At 38.6% G+C, this 24,836-nt stretch overlaps 1 non-coding gene and 2 gene segments (V, D, J or C); all 3 read left to right on the top strand.

Moving 5' to 3' along the window:
- The first annotated feature begins 1,474 nt into the window (after positions 1-1,474).
- On the top strand, positions 1,475-1,581 carry LOC127691805 (U6 spliceosomal RNA). Its single transcript, XR_007979378.1, has one exon. It is a non-coding gene; the product is annotated as a U6 spliceosomal RNA (small nuclear RNA).
- An 11,874-nt stretch (positions 1,582-13,455) lies between these two features.
- On the top strand, positions 13,456-13,978 carry LOC127690739 (T cell receptor alpha variable 9-2-like). The segment is given in 2 exon segments: positions 13,456-13,532; positions 13,644-13,978. Coding segments are annotated over 2 exon segments (381 nt in total).
- Positions 13,979-21,494: 7,516 nt separating this feature from the next.
- Positions 21,495-22,196, top strand: LOC127690737 (T-cell receptor alpha chain V region 2B4-like). The segment is given in 2 exon segments: positions 21,495-21,666; positions 21,847-22,196. Coding segments are annotated over 2 exon segments (399 nt in total).
- Positions 22,197-24,836: the final 2,640 nt, after the last annotated feature.

Genomic DNA, 24,836 nt, shown 5'->3' with positions numbered 1-24,836 from the left:
TTTTCTCTCTTTACTGTAGTAAAAATATAAGTAAGGTTAATCATTTGACCTTTCTCTCCATCTTTCGGCATAGGGGAGAGCCAAGGTGAGCAGGTGAAACAGGACCCTTCCTTCCTGAGTGTCCAGGAGGGAGCCAGTGCTGTCATCAACTGCTCCTACACAGACAGTGCCTCCGTCTACTTCTCTTGGTATAAGCAAGAGCCTGGGAAGCATCTTCAGTTCATCATTGACATCCGTTCAAATATGGAAAGAAAGCAGACCCAAAGACTAACCCTTTTATTTAATAAGGAAACCAAACACCTCTCCCTTCACATGGCAGCCACTCAGCCTGGAGACTCAGCCATCTATTTCTGCACAGCAACACGCACTGCTCCCCAGGCACCTGTAGTCTGTCTTCAAATCTGCTTCCTGGGTTGGAGTGGCACCCTTTTGCAATGTCAGGCGTTCTATGAGAGCATTTGTCACATTGTTTGTGAATGGAAAAAACATAAAGATATTAAGGTATATATGATAAGGCCTAAGGTGACTCAGGAAGTTTAGAACATATTGTTAATTGCTGTTAATAACTCCTTAAAATTCATATTTATTATATGTGATAAACATGTATTGTGCACCACGGTGTCTTGGTTTAGGTAAACATTAGCAGATGAATAGTTGGATGAGTAGGTGCATAGAGCAATTTCTGAAACAGTCAACCTTCATCTCCCTTCTGTGTGAGCTGATCTTGGCATGCCATGTGTTCAGCAATCCAAAAACTCTGCATCAGAGATTCTTACAGGAACTGGTGATACTCCTCTTAGAAACCACACTCTACAAAATTTAAGTTTGGCATTCAGTCTCCTATCATGTGTGAAGCTTTTTAGTTTCAGTACTACAATCTCTCATGTACTCATGTACTTTTGACTCTTTAGATAATTGTTTTGGCTAGTTTGGGGATTAAATATGAATGCGTATACATACATACATATGTATGTACATATATATAATACATATTATACATGAATACATATACATATACATATATATATATGTATAGTATGAAAATGATTGGTGTTGTCACAGTGGACCTTGTTAACTGCTGATGTGACTCAAAGCTTGGCTTCTTCTTTATTATTATTATTATTCGATATATTTTTATTTACATTTCAAATGATTTCCCCTTTTCTAGACCCCCACTCCCCAAAAGTCCCATCAGCCCCCTTCCCTGCCCCTGTTTTCACACCCAACCCTTCCCACTTCCCTGTTCTGGTTTTACCCTATACTGTTTCACTGATTATTTCCAGAACAAGGGGCCACTCCTCCGTTCTTCTTGTACCTCATTTGATGTGTGGATTATGTTTTGGGTATTCCAGTTTTCTAGGTTAATATCCACTTATTAGTAAGTGCATACCATGATTCATCTTTTGAGTCTGGGTTACCTCACTTAGTATGATATTCTCCAGCTCCATCCATTTGCCTAAGAATTTCATGAATTGTGCTCGCTTCGGCAGCACATATACTAAAATTGGAATGATACAGAGAAGATTAGCATGGCCCCTGTGCAAGGATGACATGCAAATTCGTGAAGCGTTCCATATTTTTAAGCAGGCTGAGAAAGAAATTAGGGAAATGAAGCCACAAACAGTATAAAGTACCTTGGGGTGACTCTTACCAAACATGTGAAAGATCTGTAAGATAAGAACTTCAAGACTCTGAAGAAGGAAATGGAAGAAGACCTTAAAAAATGGGAAAACCTCCCATGCTCATGGATCGGCAGGATCAATATAGTTAAAATGGCCATTTTGCCAAAAGCAATATACAGATTCAATGCAATACCCATCAAAATCCCAACTCAATTCTTCACAGAGTTAGAAAGAGCAATTCTCAAATTCATCTGGAATAACAAAAAACCCAGGATAGCTAAAACTATTCTCAGCAACAAAAGAAATTCTGGGGGAATCAGTATCCCTGACCTCAAGCAATACTACAGAGCAATAGTGTTAAAAACTGCATGGTATTGGTACAGTGACAGGCAAGCAGATCAATGGAACAAGATTGAAGATCCAGAAATGAACCCACACACCTATGGCCACTTGATCCTCGACAAAGGGGCTGAAAACATCCAATGGTAAAAAGATAGCCTTTTCAACAAATGGTGCTGGTTCAACTGGAGGTCAACATGCAGAAGAATGTGAATTGATCCATCCTTGTCTCCTTGTACTAAGCTCAACTCCAAATGGATCAAGGACCTCCACATAAAGCCAGACACTCTGAAGCTAATAGAAAAGAAACTGGGGAAGACCCTTGAGGACATCGGTACAGGGAGAAAGTTTCTGAACAGAACACCAATAGCGTATGCTCTAAGATCAAGAATTGACAAATGGGACCTCATAAAATTACAAAGTTTCTGTAAGGCAAAGGACACCATCAAGAGGACAAATCGGCAACCAACAAATTGGGAAAAGATCTTCACCAATCCTACATCAGATAGAGGGCTAATATCCAATATATATAAAGAACTCAAGAAGTTAGACTCCAGAAAACCAAACAACCCTGTTAAAAATGGGGTACAGAGTTAAACAAAGAATTCTCACCTGAAGAACATCGGATGGCGGAGAAACATCTTAAAAAATGCTCAACTTCATTAGTCATTAGGGAAATGCAAATCAAAACAACCCTGAGATTTTACCTTACACCAGTCAGAATGGCTAAGATTAAAAATTCAGGAGACAGCAGGTGTTGGAGAGGGTGTGGAGAAAGAGGAACACTCCTCCACTGCTGGTGGGGTTGCAAATTGGTACAACCACTCTGGAAATCAGTCTGGCGGTTCCTCCGAAAACTGGGCACCTTACTTCCAGAAGATCCTGCTATACCACTCCTGGGCATATACCCAGAAGACTCCCCACCATGTAATAAGGATACATGTTCTACTATGTTCATAGCAGCCCTATTTGTAATTGCCAGATGCTGGAAAGAACCCAGGTATCCCTCAACAGAAGAATGGATGCAAAAAATGTGGTATATCTACACAATGGAGTACTATTCAGCCATTAGAAACAATGAATTCATGAAATTCTTAGGCAAATGGATGGAGCTAGAGAATATCATACTAAGTGAGGTAACCCAGACTCAAAAGGTAAATCATGGTATGCACTCACTAATAAGTGGATATTAACCTAGAAAACTGGAATATCCAAAACATAATCCACACATCAAATGAGGTACAAGAAGAAAGGAGGAGTGGCCCCTGATTCTGGAAAGACTCAGTGAAACAGTATTCAGCAAAACCAGAACGGGGAAGTGGGAAGGGGTGGGTGGGAGGACAGGGGAAGAGAAGAGGTTTGCGGGACTTTCGGGGAGTGGGGGGGCTAGAAAAGGGGAAATCATTTGAAATGTAAATAAATTATATCGAATAATAAAAAAAAAATTCAGGAGACAGAAGGTGTTGGCGAGGATGTGGAGAAAGAGGAACACTCCTCCACTACTGGTGGGATTGCAAGATGGTACAGCTACTCTGGAAATCGGTCTGGCGGTTCCTCAGAAAACTGAAAGAAAACAGGAAAGAAGCTGGAATAGCCATTCTAATATCAGATAAAATTGACTTTCAACCTAAAGTCATCAAAAGAGACATTGAAGGATACTTCTTGCTGGTCAAAGGAAAAATCCACCAAGAAGAACTCTCAATTCTGAACATCTATGGTCCAAAAGCAAGGGCACCCTCATTTGTTAAAGAAACTTTACTAAAGCTCCAAAGCACACATTGCACCTAACATAATAATTGTAGGGGACTTAAACACCCACTCTCCTCAATGGGCCAATCAGGAAAACAGAAACTAAACAGGGAGACAGTGAAACTAATTGAAGCTTTGGACCAATTGGAGTCAACAGATATATGTATCCAGCTTCTTTCCTGAGACCATTTGCTTGTAAAATTGTCTTCAAGTCTGTTACTTTAAGGTGGTGTTTGTCTCTGACACTGAGGTGTGTTTCCTGTATGCAGCAAAATGTAGGGTCCTGTTTATGTGTCCAGTCTGTTAGTCTATGTCTCTTTATTCGGGAATTGAGTCCATTGATGTTAAGAGATATCAAGGAGTAGTGGCTAGTACTTCCTGTCAAAAGTTATATATATATATATATATATATATATATATATATATATATATATATATATATATATATATAACTTTTCATCCCAAAGCAAAAGAATATATCTTTTTCTCAGCACCTAATGGTACCTTCTCCAAAATCAATCATATAGTTGGTCACAAGACAGGCCTCAACAAATATAAGAAGATCAAAATAATCCCATGCTTCCTATCAGATCACTATGGTGTAAAAATGGTGTTCAATAGCAGCATAAACAACAGAAAGCCCACATACACATGGAAACTGAACAATACTCAATGATAGCTTGGTCAAGGAAGAAATAAAGAAAGAAATCACAGATTTTTTAGAATTTAACGAAAATGAACTCACAATATACCCAAATTTATGGGACACAATGAAAGCAGTGCTAAGAGGAAAACTCATAGGCCTGAGTGCCTCCAAAAAGAAATTGGAGAGGGCATATACTAGAAGCTTAGTGGCACAACTGAAAGTCCTGGAACAAAAAGAAGCTAATTCACCCAGGAGGAGAAGAAGATAGGAAATCATCAAACTCAGGGCTGAAATTAATCAAGTAGAAACAAAAAGAACCATACAAAGAATCAACAAATCCAGGAGCTGGTTCTTTGAAAGAATCAACAAGATAGATAAACCCTTAGCCAGACTAACCAAAGGGCACAGAGACAGTATCCAAATTAACAAAATTAAAAATGAAAAGGGAGATATAACAACAGAAACTGGGGAAGTTCAAAAAATCATCAGATCCTACTATAAAAACCTGTACTCAACACAACTGGAGAATCTGGAGGAAATGGACAATTTCTTAGACAGATATCATATACCAAAATTAAATCAGGATCAAATAGATCATATAAACAGTCCCATAACCCCTAAAGAAATAGAAGGGGTCATAGAAAGCCTTCCAACCAAAAAAAAAAAAAGCCCAGGACCATATGGTTTTAGTGCAGAATTCTATTGGACCTTCAAAGAAGACTTAACACCAATACTCTTCAAACTATTCCACCAAATACAAACAGAAGGAACACTACCCAACTCCTTCTACGAAGCCACAATTATGCTGATAACAAAACCACACAAAGATCCAACAAAGAAGGAGAACTTTGGGCCAATATCCCTTATGAATATCGATGCAAAAATACTCAATAAAATTCTTGCCCATCGATTCCAAGAACACATCAAAAAGATCATCTACCATGATCAAATAGGTTTCATCACAGGGATGCAGGGATGGTTCAATATATGGAAATCCATCAATGCTATCCACTACATAAATAAAATCAAAGAAAAAAAGCACATGGTCATTTCATTAGATGCTGAAAAAGCATTTGACAAAATTCAGCATCCTTTCATGCTAAAAGTCTTGGAAAGAACAGGAATTCTAGGACCATATCTAAACATAGTAAAAGCAATATACAGCAAATAGGTAGCCAACATCAAACTAAATGGAGAGAAACTTGAAGCAATCCCACTAAAATCAGGGAATAGACAAGGCTGCCCCCTCTCTCCATATCTTTTCAATATGGTTCTTGAAGTCCTAGATAGAGCAATTAGACAACATAAGAAGGTCAAAGGGATACAAATTGGAAAGGAAGAAGTCAAATTTTCACTATTTGCAGATGATATGATAGTATACTTAAGTGACCCAAAAAACTCCACCAGAGAACTACAGCTGATAAACAACTTCAGCAAAGTGGCTGGTTACAAAATCAAATCAAGCAAATCAGTAGCCTTTCTATACTCAAAGGATAAGTAGACTGAGAAAGAAATTAGGGAAATGACACCCTTCACAATAGCCACAAACAGCATAAATATTTTGGGGTGACTCTAACCAAACAAGTGAAAGACCTATACCACAAAAACTTCAGATCTCTGAAGAAGGAAATCGAAGAAACCTCAGAAAAATGGAAAAATCTTCCATGCTCGTGGATTGGCAGGATTAATATAGTTAAAATGGCCATCTTGCCAAAAGCAATCTACAGATTCAATGCAATCCCCATCAAAATCCCAACTCAGTTCTTCACAGAGTTCAAAGAGCAATTCTCAAATTCATCTGGAATAACAAAAAACCCACAATAGCTAAAACTCTTCTCAACAGTAAAAGAACTTCTGGGGGAATCACCATCCCATACCTCAAACATTACTACAAACAATGGTGATTAAAAACTGCATGGTATTGGTACAATGTCAGGCAAGTGGATCAATGGAATAGGATGAAAGACCCAGAAATGAACCCATACACCTATGGTCACTTGATTTTTGACAAAGGAGCTGAAAACATCCAGTGGAAAAAAGATAGCCTTTTCAACAAATGGTGCTGGCTCAATTGGAGGTCAGCATGCAGCAGAAGAATGCAAATTGATCCATTCTTATCCCCTTGTACTAAGCTCAACTCCAAGTGGATCAAGGACCTCCACATAAAACCTGACACACTGAAACTAATAGAAAAAAAAAAAACTGGGAAAGACCTTTGAGGACATGGGGACAGGGGAAAAGTTCCTGAACAGAACACCAATAGCTTATGCTCTAAGATCAAGAATTGACAAATGGGACCTCATAAAATTACAAAGTTTCTGTAAGGCAAAGGACACTGTCAAAAGGACAAAACATCAACCAACAGATTGGGAATGGATATTCACCAACCCTAAATCCAACAGAGGGCTAATATCTAATATATACAAAGAACTCAAGAAGTTAGACACCAGAGAACCAAATAACCCTATTAAAAAGTGGGGTACAGAGCTAAAGAAAGAATTTTCCCATGAAGAATGTCGGATGCCTGAGAAGCACCTTAAGAAATGTTAAACATCATTAGTCATTAGGGAAATGCAAATCAAAACAACCCTGAGATTTCACCTCACACCAGTCAGAATGGCTAAGGTTAAAAACTCAGGAGACAGCAGGTGTTGGTGAGGATGTGGAGAAGGAGGAACACTCCTCCACTGCTGGTGGGATTGCAAGATGGTACAACCACTTTGGAAATCAGTCTGGCGGTTCCTCAGAAATCTGGGCATGACACTGATAATGGGATATTAGCCTAGAAGTTTGGAATACCCAAGACACAATACACATATCAAATGATGTTCAAGAAGAAGAAGGAAGGAGTGGCTCCTGGTCCTGGAAAGGTTCAGTGCAGCAGTGTAAGGGAATACCAGAACAGGGTAGTGGGAAGGGGTGGATGGAGGAGCAGGGGAAGGGAAGAGGGCTTATGGGACTTGCGGGGAGGGGGGATCAAGGAAAGGGGAAATCATTTGAACTGTAAATAAAGAATATATCGAATAAAAAAAGATAAGTTAGTATCTTAAATATGACTGACTTTCTGATTACTGTCATTTCTATGTGAATGATGTCATACTAGTTAACGAAATGCAATGGAGGAACTTCTCATGGTTTGTCTTCTCACCTGGTTGAGAACAGTATCAATGATGTAATTTACACAAGGGTCAGTGGTGTTTTTATCCTTAATTGATTTTAAATCACCATCTTATCAGCGTACAGATTACATAAAGAAAGAGCAGGAAGGACAAATCTTTGGCTTATTGCTGAAGGGACTGCCGGCACTTCAGTAGTTTCTCTAGCTAAGTCTGTGGAAGGATTGCAATACAGGTTGTGACAACACAAATGTACAGGTATCTATTTCCCCTTATGCTGACATTGATTCCTTTGGGAGTATACATAGGAGTGGTGTAGTGAAGCCACAAAGTAATTCTATATTTAGCTTTTGACAAACCTTCATACTGATTTTTACAGTGTTTATAAGTGCACATTCTGACTAGCAATGCACAAGGTTCATATTCTCATTAACATTTATTGATTTTTATTTTTAGAGCTTATTACATTATTTCAAATAAGATATACAAATATTGAATATTTTCCCTCATAAGAAGAATCTAGATTTGAAAACAAAAAGACATGAAGATAGAGAAATATTATTTGGGAGCATTAAGGGTAATATAGTTTATGAGAGGGTAGGCAAGAGTTGCTTTGTTGTAGGGCATGGTTCTGATGAAAATTCATTGTACATATGCATTTTATTTGTGTAATTAGTATACACTAAGGAAATGAAGACATATATGATTTGAAATTCCTTTTAGTGACTAGTTGTGGCAAGAGTATGTAACACTTTCTAAGGAAGAAGAATGCAATGGGAAGGAATGCTTTGCATGGTCCTTGGGGTTCAAGGACAAATACAATGATTAGTCAAGGCTTTTTCTTGTGGTTCTGGGGATTGAATCTAGAGTCCCCAAAACACTCAGCAAGTCTTCTATACTTGGGCTACATCCCAGCATAACACAATAATGACCTCCAGCTTTAGCATGTCATTTCTGGTTTCCACCTTTCAGAGGATAACTGGTGATTAAAAAAAATGAAATTTTTGAGTGATGGTAAGGTTGAAACTCACTATTCCAGGAAACTTTTCTTCACAACTACAAGGATTACAGGTAGGTAACACAAAGGGAAACTGAATTTTAGCCATTATGAGTAGAGAGTGCCGTTACTCCTGTAGAAGGCAAAACTAAACAAAAACAAACAAACAAAAGCAACAACAGAAAAACTAAACCAAGCTTATAACTCAGACAGGGAGTATGCTTTTATATAAAATCACTGTGGAGTTGTTTACATAATCCCTTGGGCTAAGTTCTATCTAAAACATCAGCCTATCATTTTTTATGTGATTTTTTTTTTCATTTTAAAGAAGACAGAACTGCACTCTCCTGCTATTCTAAAAACATTCCCATGAACATTACCTTGCGGCCATTCTGCCCATGCTATGATGAGCTGCCTCTGTGGGATTTCAAGTGCTCCTTGGGCATCATCTCAGCAACAGACTACATTTCTAGCTTTGATCATATCTTTTCTTTACTCATGAGACAAATCAGAGCTTTCTCTTGTTTCTTTACAATACTGTGAACTACATGTTAGATGCTGGTATTTCTGCAGTTGAGATGGACTAATGATCCTATCACATGCTTTTTGTCATTGTTGTTTTAAGTTGCCCTTTCTTAAAGATGTGAGCCAGAAGGGCATGCTTGAATTATAGTGAAAAATCTGCTGAAGTACTGCCCTAATTTCAATAATGTCTCTTGTGTTGTAGGTGGGTTTTTTCATGACACTTCTTTTCTCTTGTGTGTTTTGTTGACACGACTTGTTTTTCATAATACTACTTTGAGTAGTATTAAGATTTCAAACAATTCCTTCCTTCCTTCCTTCCTTCCTTCCTTCCTTCCTTCCTTCCTTCCTAGGGATATGTGGGATACACATCTTCAAGAAAGCTAGGCTATATCACCATCACTATAATACATGAAAGTTTTAGACATCAAAGTGTCTATCCCGTCATGCATATTTTTATAATTTAACATACCCAAGAGGGAGTCTTAAGTATAGCAGCATGGATTGATTTTGCTTCTCTTCAATGATTGGATTTTATAGTAGAACCAATAGTATTTTTTGGTATTATCCACATCAGTGTCCAGCATGACACAGTAACTCTCTGGGAGTAGTTTTGGCTCACACACTTTGGTAGATATCATCTACTTCATAATTAGGCTTGAGAACGTCTCAAAAAGAGGGATGCCATGCTTGGTACTGGCCATCTAGTTAACCATTCAGTGCTAGTGAAGTTATGGTTATTTAAGTAGAATTTACAACCACTGATTCACTACTTCAGCACAATCACTAAAAACAATCTATAAACATTTGTCCTTATATGCACAAATAACTGTAGTTTTCACCCATCATCAAGGAAACTTCTCTGTAATAAATTGAGACATTTACAGTAAAGTACAACCAATCAAAATTCTGAATTGTGGAACACAGTCCCAATGGATACACCCTCTTTTAATTTTTAACAAGAATTTATTAATTAAACACATTACATGTGTGTTCAAAACTCTGCTCATTAAGGTTGAAGTCCACCATGACCGGACAGCCTCTGAGCTTGGTGCAAAATGAGAGACTCCCTTGTTATCAGGTTTTCTTCTTCTCTAACCTTGTCCAGGGGATTCTAAGCCTCCCCCCACACCCTACTCTCCTGTACCTGAGGAATGTCACATAGCATTGATTCGTTTATAGGATCAATTTTCTTTTGACATAACCCTGTTCAGCCAGCATTTGAGATTCCTGAAATGGTTCTCCATGCTAATGAGGTATGCCAGGTACCCAAGCCGCCAGCCAATGACTTTTGTCCATCCTAGATGTCCCTCACCTCAGTCCCCCAAAACTTATAAGCCTTGAATCACCCTAATAAAGTTGATCTGCCTACTGACAAGCAGTACTGATGTAGTTATTCCTCATACGTACTTCCAGGGCTTCTGAACCACACCCCCTATCCTGCTAGTTGACATTGCTCCCTTTGTCCTTGTGGACTGAATCAGCTGGTCAGTCCATAAGTATGGGGAGGAGACGTGTGTGTGTGTGTGTGTGTGTGTACCATATCCCCTAGATCTGAAGTTACAGGGAGTTGTCAACTGCTATGTTGGTGCTTGGAATTTAAGTATCCTGCAAGAGCTCCAAATGCTCTTAACTGCCAAGCCTTTTCCCTAACTCCATTCTTCTAATTTTTTAGATAAGACTTATTAGAAAGGACTCAGGAGAGATCACTTAGCAATTAAATGATCTTGCAGAAGACTGGAGTTGAATACCAAGTATCCAAATCAGGAGGCTTGTAATATCATGTAGCTTTACCTCTAAGAAATCCTAATCCCTTTAACACCTGCATCCCATGCAGAGACCCACACACAGATGTACAAGCATACACCAAACTAACAATAATAGAAACCATAAAAAATCTTTTATCAGGGCTAAGAGGTGCTTCGGCAGTGAAGAGCACTGGCTTCTCTTCTAAAGGACCTGAGTTCAATTCCCAACACCAATATCACAGCAACTTACAACTGTCTGTAACTCTAGTTGCAGAGGATCTGACATCTTCATATAAATATTCATGCAGGCAAAATATCAGTGCACAAAAATTGTTGAAACATCTTTTGTAAATCCCAAATTAAATTGAATTTGGCATGGCAATTTCAAGATGTTATCAAACAGACATGGCTACTTCCAGATTGGCTAAAGTAGTTATGAGAGTCCCTTGAATGAGAACTATAATGAACTTGTATTTGTAGCCATCCCCCACTGTTGATAAGTGTAAACTCTTTTAGAGAGGATAAAGTTATAAAGTCAGAGTGGCATCAGATTTAAAAGAGCTGTCAGTATAAAGTCTGGAAGTGCTTCAGCCAACATAAACAATTCTGAAATTGTTTGGAGACAAGAAAAATAGTCTCTGACTATTATACCTGTCCTTGTTTGATTTCTGATGTTGTGATAAATTATTCTGAGAAAAATAAGTTAGGGTAGTGCCCAAACCCAGAAAGTATACTGTCTCATTGTCTCCCATATTTAGATTGTAGCTTTGAATATTTAGAAATTTCTGTTTAAAATATACAAGGCATAAGATATCACTATAAAAATTACTATAGGAATTCATAGGTTTTTATACAAACATTTCAGAACCAGAGGTGTAGTATCTCCACATGAGTTATTGTTCAGGGAGGCCCCAGAGGTCTCCAAACAACATATGATGTTATTTTCTTGGTTATGCAATTTAACTAATTAAGAAGATGCTATTGCTGAAGAGACCATATAATTTTATGTAACATACAGAGAAATCAGATTTGAACAGAGATAGAATGTTCCCTATTAGCTAGAAAGCTGCTAAGAGAGGTACATCATCATTGGAATTAGCCACTGTGGACCCTGTGTGCTAAATGACTAACCTGATAAGCAAGATGTGACCACTGGTGCAATAGTGACATGGTTGCTTTTAAGGGCAAACAACGACTCATCATTGGATTTGAGGTCTCCTCTGTGAATGATGTATATAACCAATATGTCAACGTGTACAAAAGCATTCATCAATGAAATTTCAAAAATAAAAAAGGAAATAAGAAAGCAAATGTGTAGTTTTATAAATGATTCTATATTTTACACAGGAAGACAGTTGAAGTGCACACTCTAAGGGAACTACAAGAGTTTCTGGTGAGAAAAAAACCAGACAGGCTGGACAATCATTACCTTGAATCTTAAGAGACAAAGGTTCTGAGCCAATGGCTAGCATCTAGAAGTTACATTTATAACCTTAAAATATTAGGAATTAGGAAACAGATGTGGACGAAGATGAGACAGAATAGCTTTGTGAGAAGACAAATTCTTAAGACCAAAAACCAAATTATTAAGACCAAATTAAAGATAGAAGGATCTTCTACAGAAGCCTGGCAGACTTGTGAGTGGAAGCTTTGACATCCGAAGGCGAAAACTTTTCTGAAGACAGTTATGTGAGCTGGCTGCTGGAGATGCCCTTTGCAGGTCTTCAAGAAAGTCACAAATGTCTCATCAATTCCATTTAATAGTCAGCATTGTATTTCCTAACAGATACCACTGGTCACAATGACATTTACAGAAAAGAGCTAAGCAAAAGTTCCTATCCTACCTTTGATGGAGAATATGACACAACATGTGAATCCTGCATGCCAGTCCCAGCTGTTTCCTTTGTTGTAGATGTTCTGTACAGTTAATCTTCAAACATTGCTTCAACACATCAATGACCTACTAACTAAATTGGCAGCACGAACCCATTATTTGAAATTTCTAGAAAGTAAAAAGAACAGATGGTAAGAATTACACATAATTTATAATTACATAATAATTTATAATTACTTAATTTTGCAATATGTTTGAGAAAAGTTTAAAACCTTATTTATTCTATGAGCATGAATGTTTTGCCTGCATTTGTATTTATGTACTGTATGTGCACCTGGTACCAATGACATCAAGAGAGGGAGTCAGTTTGCCTGATACTAGAGTTACAGATCATTGTGAACCATTGTGTGGGTTCTGGGAATTAAACCTGGGCCCTCTACAAGAGCAAAAAGTGCTCTCAAATCTGAACCAGACCCACATAGTATCTTACTATGTATTTAGATCAGTGAAAATAAATTGGTAAAAATCTACTTTTTGCCATTCAGTTTGTCATATGAAAAAGACCAAAGCAGAAAACTCATCTGTTGCTCTACTGTAACCCTTTCATGTCAGGTAGAATCCTAAGAATGACCACAGTCAATATGTTAATGGCCACTGTTTATGTGCTTCAGATTGATAAGTTACCTTTGAGATCTGACATGTGCCTTACAAATGATTTTGAGAAATGAAGCACATTTCTGACTTCTGGGACAAATGCAACAGACCCTAGTTTAGCCTCTATCCACTAGGGGGTGGAGTTTTCTAACACAAGATCATTATCTGTGTGAATTATAAGTTTCATAATTCATCATTTGGTATCATTTATCATTTCTTTATGTGAAGAGTTGAGAGTATCACTCTGGTGACATTGAAGATGAACTCTTCTCTAGCTTTAGTGACTGTGATGCTGTTTGTGCTTGGTAAGTGAAGTTACTAAAAATTTGGACTCTTTCTTCTATGATGTTAGAATATATTTAACCATCTATGAAATTTGTCCTTAATGTGGCATAATTATTCTCTTCTTCTTCCAGGGAATACCCACGGAGACTCAGTGACTCAGAAACAAGGTCAAGTGACCCTCTCAGAAGACGACTTCCTATTTATAAACTGTACCTATTCAGCCACAGGGTACCCAACTCTTTTCTGGTATGTCCAATATCCTGGAGAAGGTCCACAGTTCCTTTTGAAAGTCACAACAGCCAACAACAAGGGAAGCAGCCGAGGTTTTGAAGCTACATATGATAAAAGATCCACGTCTTTCCACTTGCAGAAAGCCTCAGTGCAGGAGTCAGACTCAGCTGTGTACTACTGTGCTTTGAGTGACACAGTGGCAGAAACCACAGGGGGAGCTGAACACAAACTCTGAGAAGCAAAAGCAAGACTGACTTCTGATCATCCCCCTTTGCATCACTCTGTTTTCCCCACAGTCTGTGCCAGGTGCCCCAGTATTTCTCTGATTGATGAAAATCATACAAATAGTCAGAGTAGAACAGAAAGTAGATGACAGTACTGCTGGATTTTTATACAGGAAACTAAAACCATAGGACATCAATGTTTCTTCATGCAAGTTCACAGTGATTTCACAATAAAGCCATGAAAACAATGACATGATCATTTGTCCTCATCTCCATATGTAAATCATTATTTTCATATTGCTGCTTGTGGCCTACAGCCTGACATAGAGGGCCAAATATGACAGGAACAGTGGCATTTAGATAATGCCTAGCTAATACTATGGAAGGGCAGGTTATCAGAAGGCTATAGACTTTCATATTTCAAGATTTCTATTAAAGAAATATGGGGTCATGGCAAGATTCTCTCTGTATGTCTGTTCTCAGGAGCAGTAGGCAATTTTTTCCAGACAACATCTCTCACATCGAAGTGCATGCCTCTACCTCATGGATGACTAAGATTATCACTTTAAAAAAAAGTGGATACGGATAAAAATTAACACCAGTTACCATTAAGAATGGTCAGTTTAGGGCTGGGGTAAAAAACAAATTATATATCATAGAGGTAGAACAATGGACTATAGAGGTAATCCAATTAAAGTCACACAGGTATTTGTAAAAACATAGATCAGAATGATGGAGAAGATGATGATGATGATTTTGATGATGAGAAAATTGAATAAAAAGTCTGTGTAAAGAAATTTTTATGATATACCCCAGCCAAAAATGCATAAAAATCAAACCAGAATGGAAAAGACTTAAAACCATCAACACCAATATTAAATGTTCAAGTGTCCTTCAAAAAAATTCTTAAAATACCAAAAGAATTTAGTTCTGTAGAAGATACTAAGGCAAAAATGCAAGCAAGTACAGAAAAGCACATTAAACATTTCTGGGCAGTACTGGTAATTTAAGCCCAAGGATGGGGAAAGGGAAAAGGAGAAACAAATATAATCCATCCTGAGAATCACCAATAATCTAGAATGAAGTCTTATATTTTAATCTCAACCCCCTTCCTGATTGGTCACCCATTCTTCCCTTGTGTGCTGGAAGCCATCTCTTATTTTTTCAAAGCATCTTTCTTTCACTCTTGTCATGCACAAAATTTAATTTAACTGCTTTCTACTACCTGGCATATACCTTACTTATTTGATCACGTTTTAATGAAAGGACAGAAAATAATTCTAATTCTAACGACCCCAAGAAATCAGTAGTTTAAAATGCTATCTCGCTTTGTTAGAAACTAGGTAAAAGGTCACATTCCAGAGCCCGCCCTTTGTTTAGACCTAGCAGAAAGGCCTTGAATTGGTGATCCTGGCCCCATAGGGTAACTGAAAATGGGCTAAGCTTATCTTGCTTTTGTAAACTTACGCCATTACCCCTAAGCAGGAGTTCACGCAGCTGTAGACATTATAGGAAACTAATTGGTTCACTGAGCGCGGGCTCCGATAATTTAAACTGATTGGCCTACAAACTATGGAGGGGTACAAATCAATTGGCTCGCATTTCGCGGGCTCTCCATGCTAAGAAATGATTGGTTTGTGATTCGCGGGCTCTGTCGTAAACTTATAAAAGCTGTCTCAATTCGGCACTCGTGGTCCATAGTCATCTGACCCTGCGTGGCGCATGGCTATGGAACCCAGAATTCTGGAAATAAAGAAATCCTCATGCCATTGCATCGAGACCGTTTCTCGCGAGTGATTTGGGTGTCGCCTTCTGGGGTGTGGGGTGCTGGGGCACCCTCGTTTTTTGGGGTCTTACATTAACATCTTTGCATCCTCAGCTGCTCAATAAATATTTGAATGAACTAAAGAAAGAAAGAGAGAAGAAAGAAATATGGATAGAAAAGAAAGGAGAAAACTGGAGTGCCACAGTGGCCCAGTGATATCTGTAAAACAAAATTTTATAGACAGAGGCGAGAAATGTCTCCTGGGAATGTGGAACACTCTGTAAGTACAGAAGCTGAAAAATCTCACTTGGAAATTTACTATACTTCTGAAACTCTCCTTCCTAGTGGCTGGAAGGAAGAAATACTGAGCATATTAAGATGTAAAAGAATCCATCTTGTAGCTTGCCATACAAGTGGGTGTTGGGCAAGGTAGTAGGAATTTACATTTGAGTTGGTGAATAGTTCAAAGCTACTTCCCCCATCCCGGAAGCCAGGCTTTCTGTTTTGCAACTGAATTGGATATCTCCGGGGCATCCACAGCAGACAAATTAATCCTGTTCCACCTTTAACTCTTGACCTTGCTTGTTATGCAGACAGGCTATGTCTATCCAGGCTCACCTGGATATCAATGGAAGCTTTTGAGGAACTACTTTTGTTTTGCAGACCACACCTAGGGAGTCTTTGACCAAAACAACCTTCTTAGCTTATCCAGGTATGATTCAGGAGACAGTAGATACTTTTTACTCAGAGAGACACTCTGGGTAGTTACTTGGTTAGTTCACTGGACTGGGCCTAAGGGCTGCAGCTGGTTAGTTCATTAGGCTGGGGGCTAGAGACTGCTACCAGAGCTGATTGCTGGGGACCTAACCCCACCCCCAGTAAGACCCCAAAAACCAAGGGTGCCCCAGCACCCCATGCCCCGGAAAGCTACACCCAAATCACTCGCGAGAAATGGTCTCGATGCAATAACATGAGGGTTTCTTTATTCCAGAATTCTGGGTTCCACAGCCGTACACCACGCAGGGCTAGAGGACTGTGGACCACAAGTGCCTGAACTGTGACAGCTTTTATAAGTTTACAACAAAGCCTGTGAATCACAAACCAATCATTTCTTAGCATGGAGAGCCCGTGAAATGTGAACCAATTGTGACAGCTTTTATAAGTTTACGACAAAGCCCGTGACTCACAAACCAATCATTTCTTAGCATGATGAGCCCGAGAAATGTGAGCCAATCAATTTAAATTAACGGAGCCCACGCTCAGTGGACCAATTAGTTTCCTATTTTTTTGAATGTCTATAGCTGTGTGAACTCCTCCTGCATAGGGATAATGGCGTAAGCAATTTACAGAAGCAAGATAAGCTTAGCCCATTTCCAGTTATCTTGTGGGGCCAGGATCACCTATTCAAGGCCTTTCTGCTAGGTCTAAACAAGGGTGGGCTCTGGAATGTGACCTTTAACCTAGTTTCTAACAAAGCAAGACAGCATTTTAAACTTTTGACTTCTTGGGGTCATTAGAGTTAGGCTGTATTATTTTCTATCCTTTCACCCCCAACTCCCCAATAGATACTTTCACCAATAGACAAATCATCAGGACAAAAACTCTAGAGAAGATTTTGGAGCTAGCTGACACCATAAACCAAATATAACTAACAGAGAACTAGGAACCATTTCACCCAAACACAGAAAAATATGTCGTCTTCTCGGAACCTCAAGGAACTTTCTTCAGAATTGACCACATACTTAGACACAATGGTAGTCTCAACATATATATGCAGTTGGATTGGGTAATGTGTAAGAGTCAGGTGGTATTGGTTTTGAAGGCATGAAGGTATCATGGAGAACAGTTGAGGCTTGGCACTGTGAGAGGCCAGGGAAGGCCATTGGTGAAGGTGTAGCCTCAGTTGCAGTTGAGGGCCAAGGACTGAATGGCTCATGAAAAGAAGCTGAGCCTTGGCACAATGAAAAGAGTACATAAGGAGCAATTTGTGAAGCCTAGTTGCATCAGAAAATCCCACTGTATTGGAGATGCCAGTACTATGGGATGATCACCAGTACTATGGGAAGATCAGTAGAGGCAGTGTAATGGAGTCAACCAGAGCCTAGAGTGTAACAGATTGCAGAGCTGTAGATATGACCCAAGTCCTTTAGAGAACCCCAAATGATAGTGTGTGATAGAACCCCAAATCCCAGACACAGGAATAAGAAACTATATGGTTGACGTTTCCTTCGATACCCCAAGATGTTAGAAATGCCAGCGCTGGGGGATACCTGCCAATGAAAGTTGCTAATAGGGATTGGAACCAGCCCAAGAGAATGAAGTTTACTGTTGCTGAATGCCAGATTTTCCAACAGCAGTCAACAAAGATGAAAGGAGTTTGAGATCTGAAGAGCACTTTAATATCCAACATAAAGACATGGAATTTGCTCAGCTGGTTTTTCTGTCTTGCTTTGGTCGAGTTTTTTGACTTTGTATGGAATTACAGTTAAGAAATACATGCATCTCAGAAGAGACTTTGAACTTTGCATTTTTAACATTGTTAGAACTGCTATAGACTATGGGGATTAAAAGTAGGATTAAATGTGTTTGCATTTTGCTATGGCTAGGCATGGCCCCCATAGACTCATGTGTTTGAACAAGCCTATAGGGGCCAGGGAGTGGAATGTGGTGGTTTGAATATGATTGGCCCAGGAAGTGGCAGCATTAGAAGTTCAGGCCTTGTTGTAGTGGGTGTAGCCCTGTTGGAAGAAGTGTGTCACTGTGGATTTTAAGACCCTCATCCTAGCTGCCTGGAAGTTAGTCTTCTCATAGTGGCCTTCAGATGAAGATGTAGAACTCTTAATTCCTCCTGCACTGTGCCTGCTTGAATGTTGTTATGGTCCCCCCTTGATGATAATGGCCTGAACCTCTGAGCCTGTAAGCCAGCTTCAATTAAATGTTGTCCTTTCTAAGACTTGCCTTGGTCATGGTGTCTGTTCCTAGGAGTAGAATCCTGACTAAGACAATCTGACTCAAAACAACCAACCAACCAAACAAACAACCAAACAAACAAACAAGACAATCTGACTCTGTGGTTTACTTTTCAATTCCCCCACTTTTATATATCCATACCCTTACTTAGTATCCACAACTTGATTTTTTGTTTTAGGTTCATAGTGATGCAAGAAAGAGCTGTGTATCTCTAGCCATTCTCCTTCTCCTTTGAGAAAACAGTTTATCTAGTTGTATGCATTTTATGGCAAGTCTCTTCCAGGGAAGTATGTGATCCTCCCTTTTCCCTGGGGCTGTTTGTCCTCAAGGTTGGGGGCAGGGGAATGGTGAGGACCGGACAGGTTTGGACATGTTTGGACAGTGAATATTGAAGGATTGACTTCTGGGTCTGCCTCAGAGAGACAGCTTAACTTCATTCCAGGTGAACAGGGCTATTTAGATCTTGGGGAATAGGTAAAGATTTCCAGAGTGGATATGCATTACTGGATAGGGCAGAAATGCTTCATTTTACAAGAGGAATTTTATAAATCTGCTGGGCAGGTTCATAATGGGAGAGAGGAAGTTGAAACTGTAATCTGGCCATAGGCTTGTAACACGACTTTGCTCCAAGGATTTTTGGTAAAGGATGATTGGTTATAACACAGTACCTAATTATCATAAGAGAGCAAGGATTGAGTGCTAAACCCCCGTAGCTCTTGTGGGAAGCTTTGGGCAGAGTCTTCCTCTAGATAAGGTGTTCTTAGAGACACTCTTCAGATAAATTCAATCAGAGAGGAGGAAGTCCTGATGAGAAAGGGAATACTCCATTTTCTGTGACCTTAGAGAGCTTATTCAGACATGGTGGACTGTGACCTTAATAACGGGGTTTTCTAACAGAGGTGTGCATTTTACAAAGTCTCTGCTTCAATTTGTTTCCTGCTCCTTTTTGAATATTTCCCAAGGTCATGGTATTTGTTATTTTCATTCTTCTCCATCCCCCTATTGAAATGTTTTTGAAATAAGGCCTTCCTGCATGTCTAAGGAATGCCTTAACCTCATGTCCTCTTGCCTCAGCCTTCCAAGCCTTAATTCCCCCTGGGATTTTAAGCATGTGCCATTATGATTATCCCCTTAGATATGATATTTAGTGAGACATGAATATTGTTATTATTGATATGGATAATGTACTCTTGAAGAAAACAGTTTGAGTATGAGCATTTTTCCTTCATTCTGTTCCCTTTGTACTTGTTGATGGTTTGATCAAACCACATTTTGTGGATGCTAATTATGTGGCTCTTGAATAGGATTTAATCACCAGCTGCTGCAAGATATCCAAGCCCAAAATGGGACAGTTTTGGAGGCACAGAGTTCCTTTTGCTCACAGATATCAATAGGGGAGCCTGGAATGTGAAATACAGAGGGTTTGTCCTCCAGAGGAAGGAATGCATAATCTGTTATGTGCCTAGAAGTCTGGGAGCAGAAGTGGTTCATAACCTGGTGAAATTTGCATTTCAGTTCCTTCCCCAGCTCCACAGCATTATCATAAGCTTGTTTTTCCGCAGTCAGTCTACTGAATCCATCTTTATAGAAGGGGCTCCAATAATGTCATGTCCAATCTTCACTTAGCTTACTTTGTGCTTCATGCAGATTTATTGTGCTTTATTGTATACACAGGATAAGTTAATTATCACCACTGAGATTTTCACCAAATTGTCTTCCTTAAATATGCCTAAAAATAAACTACTCAATATCAGGCCACTGAAGCGTGAACCACTCCTTGCTACTTAGCTGTGTCGAGTAGCTCTAAACTGCTTTCTTATCTCCACTCTACAGACTGTGGAGTCTCGCAGAAACCTGCAGGACAGTTTTTTTCTTGATTTGTTTCTATGTGGACCTACTTCAGCTCTGGCATAGATATTCTCCAGGTACATATGGTTTGACACCTGTGTTGGAAATGGAGAGTGAGATAAAGTGAAAGGGTTAGGGAAGAAGAAAGAGAAGAAAGAAAGGAGAGAGAGGGAGATGAGAGGCACTGTCAGAAAGAGGGAGAAAGAAATGAGATCTAGAATTTTCACAGATCAATCCCTACAGGACTTTATTCAAGAAAAGGGAATAAAAAATTTAGAGAAATGAACAAGTTCCCTAGGTTTTATTTAGAATTTAGGTGGTCAACACAGCTTCATCTCTCCTGCACAACCCAAGTAAAGTTTATTTACACATAAGTGTTCTGTTGGCTCTAAACAGAATAAAGAATTCCAGGTCTTTCTAGGCTCTGGCCTAGATAAACAGTCTGTCTAGCCATTTGTAAGCCTTGAAAATGAATTTGAATGGAAGTGACAAAGGCTGGAGTTATGCTATAAATAAGACCCCATTTAGATTTTCATGGCTGATGTTTCATAGTGATTTTTTTCAGTATACATGACTGAGTGTGTGCAATACTTATTACTACTGAGAAATGAGTCACCATCTGCTGAGTGCTTACACACATGCTTACCTCACTCCCAATCCTGACTTGGAGAAAAAATTTCTTCAATAATCCAGCTGAACTGTCAAGAACTTTACTTTTTTTTCCTATATTCTTTGTTTACATTCCTTTTCAATAGTTAAATTAGAAGAGTTAACTGTTTGACTCTTTCTTTGTCAACTATCATGAGCCCACAAGGTGGCAGTGTTTTATAGATCCTGAGCAAAAATCTCAAATGGGAGAGGGGGGGGGGTAGGAAGAAGAGGGAGGGGTAAAGAAGGGGCTGGAGGAAAGGCTTGGTGCTGTTTAGATGGTGAAGAGTCACCTTTCTGATTGCTAGCAAAGGTGCCTTTCATGTTTCCTAAAGTAGGAGACGTGGAAACTTTTGTATGTGACTATATGAGCTTAGGGTTGAGAATCTGAATCCTCAGTGAAGAGGGAGGAGGAGAGAATGAAAGCCTTGAGTATTTTACTAGTGACCCTGTGGCTTCAGCTAAACTGTAAGTTTGGGAATTTCTTCTGGATCCAGGTGTAATATGTAAAGTTGTTATCTCTTCCAGGCTAATGGTAGAAACACAGATAGTTTTAATCTCTAGTTAGGGGTAGAAGGCCCATCAAAAAGTCATTCTGGAGTGTTATGCATCTCTTCTTGATCATCTGACTTTTGTTTTTCTCCACAGGGGTGAGCAGTCAGGAGACAGTACAGCAGAATCCAGAATCCCTCAGTGTCTCACAGGGAGCCATGATCTCTCTCAACTGCACTTTCAGTGATCGTAATTCTCAGTATTTCTGGTGGTACAGACAGCATTCTGGGGAAGGCCCAAAGGCACTGATGTCCATCTTCTCCAATGGTGACAAGAAAGAAGGCAGATTCACTGTTCAACTCAATAAAGCCAGCCTGCATCTTTCCCTGCACATCAGAGACTCCCATCCCAGTGACTCTGCTCTCTACTTCTGTGCAGCGAACACACAGTGCTCCCCAGGCACCTGCAGCCTGTACTCAAACCTACTGTGCCCCATTCATGCCTGAGATAGAGCACACACTAACCAGTGGAGACATTCTATTTTTAGTTTATATGCAATGGAAATTAAGAGTAAGACAAGAGAGGGCCTCATTGTTGGGGAAAACTTTTTAACCTTTTGAAATTAAGAAATCCTGAAGGGAAAGGTACACTTTGGTTTGGTTGAAATATTTTCCACTATTCTCATCTCACATGTTGATGGTTATACAATAGTGTATACACTCTTAATGTGCATGTTTGTGAGTTGAAAGACAAGCACTGGGACTAACCACATGCCATTCTATAAAGACCACACTCATCTCTACAGCACTGTGCCTTCCTTGATTTTTAAAAGCTTTCAATTAAGAGGATATTTGTCTTCATTTAAAAAATAAAAACTACTTTACAATGTGGCAGGTTTCTCTATGGCAGCTTCATATATATTTAGTTTTGGTTGAGCTTTCTCTAAGCTAATCTCCTCTGTCCTTTCCCAGTTCCCTAATCTCACTTAAACCTTCTTGCTCCCAATGTCCCCTCTTCCACTTCTATATCATGTGTTGTATTTCCTCCCCACTCATCTTCCTTAATGCTTCTTTTCTCCTCTTGTGGGCACTTCTCTAGTTTCATGGCATCTACACACACTCATGTTCACATGAATATATATTGTAAGAGTCTATGATTTGGAGAAGAATGATACTCCAGACTCAGAAGTCCAGCATGCTGGGGTCTCCCATTACCAAGATAGAGAGACAACCAACTGAGCTTGCAGGCTTGATTTAAAGCACACTGGAACTCTGGGGTGTGAAGGATGGAAACTATTACTGAGGAATTCCGAAGCAAATGAGTTTTATCTTACTCTATCTCTAGGCATTCCAGAATCATTACTGGGGCATGAAGGCTGGAGCCTGGGGTGTTTTTCTATTAGTAATTGACTTGCCTGCACTTGTTCAGTTTTCAGGCCTAATGTCCTTAACTGCCAAATTGAAGTTTGCCATGGAATCAGCCTAGTCTTCTTAATATAAATAAAAATTAGGAGCTTATGCTTGCATGTATTTGTCTTTCTGAGTTTGAGTGACCCAGTACATTGCTTTTAAATTGTGCATTTTATAATTTCATTTCTTCTTCCTTCTTCCTTTCTTCCTTCTTTCATCATCATCTTCCTTTCTTTCCTTCCTTCTTTTCATCATCTTCCTTTCTTTCATCATCAAAATAATTTATAATAGGTAAATGCCTCTTAAATATACATGATATCTTCCAAAGCTCAAACTAATATGCACTCAACCAGTTTTAAAAATCTATTTGGAACATTAAACATGATAAAAGTAGAAAAAAATCTCTTATTAAGTCCTCTATGAAAGGAAATTGTGTCAAATTCCTTATTAGACAGAAACCATTTCATCTCCAAGGGAGAATACACAGTGTAATTCTGGCTTCGTAGAATGAATTGCGTAGTGTTATTTCTAATTTCAACAATATCTCTAGTTTTGTAGGTTTTTTCTTAATTCTTAATACTTTAATAGTATTAAGATTTCAAACCATTCATTCATTGCCCATTGACAATAGGGTTACATGGGATACATATCTTCAAGAAAGTTAGGATATATTATCATCACTATAATACATGAAAGTTTTAGACATTAAAGTGTTTATCCTATCATTGTATATTTTTATAATTTGAAATACCTAAGAAGTAGCCATAAGTTTAGCAGCACGAATTAATTTTGCTTCTCTTTAATGATTGGATTTTATAGTGGGATCAATAGTATTTGTTGGCATTATCCACATAATGCCCTGCATGGCACAGTAACCCTCTGTGATTAGTAGTGGCTGACACATGTTGGTAGTAGTCAACTACTTTCCAATTGGACTTGAATACTGCTCAAAAGAGGAATACCATGCTTGGAACTAGACACCCAGCTAACCACTCAGTGACAGTGAAGTCATGGTTATTTAAGGAGAATTTACAACCACCAATTTACTATACAAGCCTAACCACTAGAAACAATTTACAGATAATTTTCCTTTTGCTCACAGGTAACTGTACTCTTGCCCATCATCAAGGAAACATCTCTTTGCAACAAATGGAGACCTTTACAGAAAATTACAACCAACCAAATCATAGAGTTGTGGAGCCTAGTCCCATTGGATATACCTTCTTTTAATTTTTTTTAAGAAAACATTTTTTTTATTGAAAGGGGAAGTAAAAACACTATGATAAAATTAAAGATTTACATGGAAAATATTTCAGATAAACACATTAAAATTGACAATTTTCATGGAAAATTAAAGAGTAAAGTGGTAGACATGTAAAACATTGCTAAATTAATTGAAATATGGAATAGAAACATTTTATGATAGAATTGAAGATTTACATGGAAAATATTTCTGATGAAATTGTAGAAAAATGTAGAAAAGCATGTTAGAATTGAAGATTATCATGGAAAATTTTATATAGATATAATAATGGTAGGCATAAAAGTATTCCTAAGTTGATTGAAATCAACTTATAAATTGATTTATAAAAAAGTTGAATTATTAACATTTTCTGATAAACTTGAAGATTTACATGGAAAATATTTCTGATAAAATTGAAGAAATATATAGAAAAACATGTTAAAAGTAAAGATTATCATGGAAATAATACTGATGAAATGATAGGCATAAAGATA

The sequence above is a fragment of the Apodemus sylvaticus genome, chromosome 8, assembly GCF_947179515.1.
Source record: "Apodemus sylvaticus chromosome 8, mApoSyl1.1, whole genome shotgun sequence".
NCBI classification, from domain to species: domain Eukaryota; kingdom Metazoa; phylum Chordata; class Mammalia; order Rodentia; family Muridae; genus Apodemus; species Apodemus sylvaticus.
The sequence above is the reverse complement of the archived record's forward strand: the minus strand, read 5'-3'. Positions and strand labels throughout refer to the sequence as shown.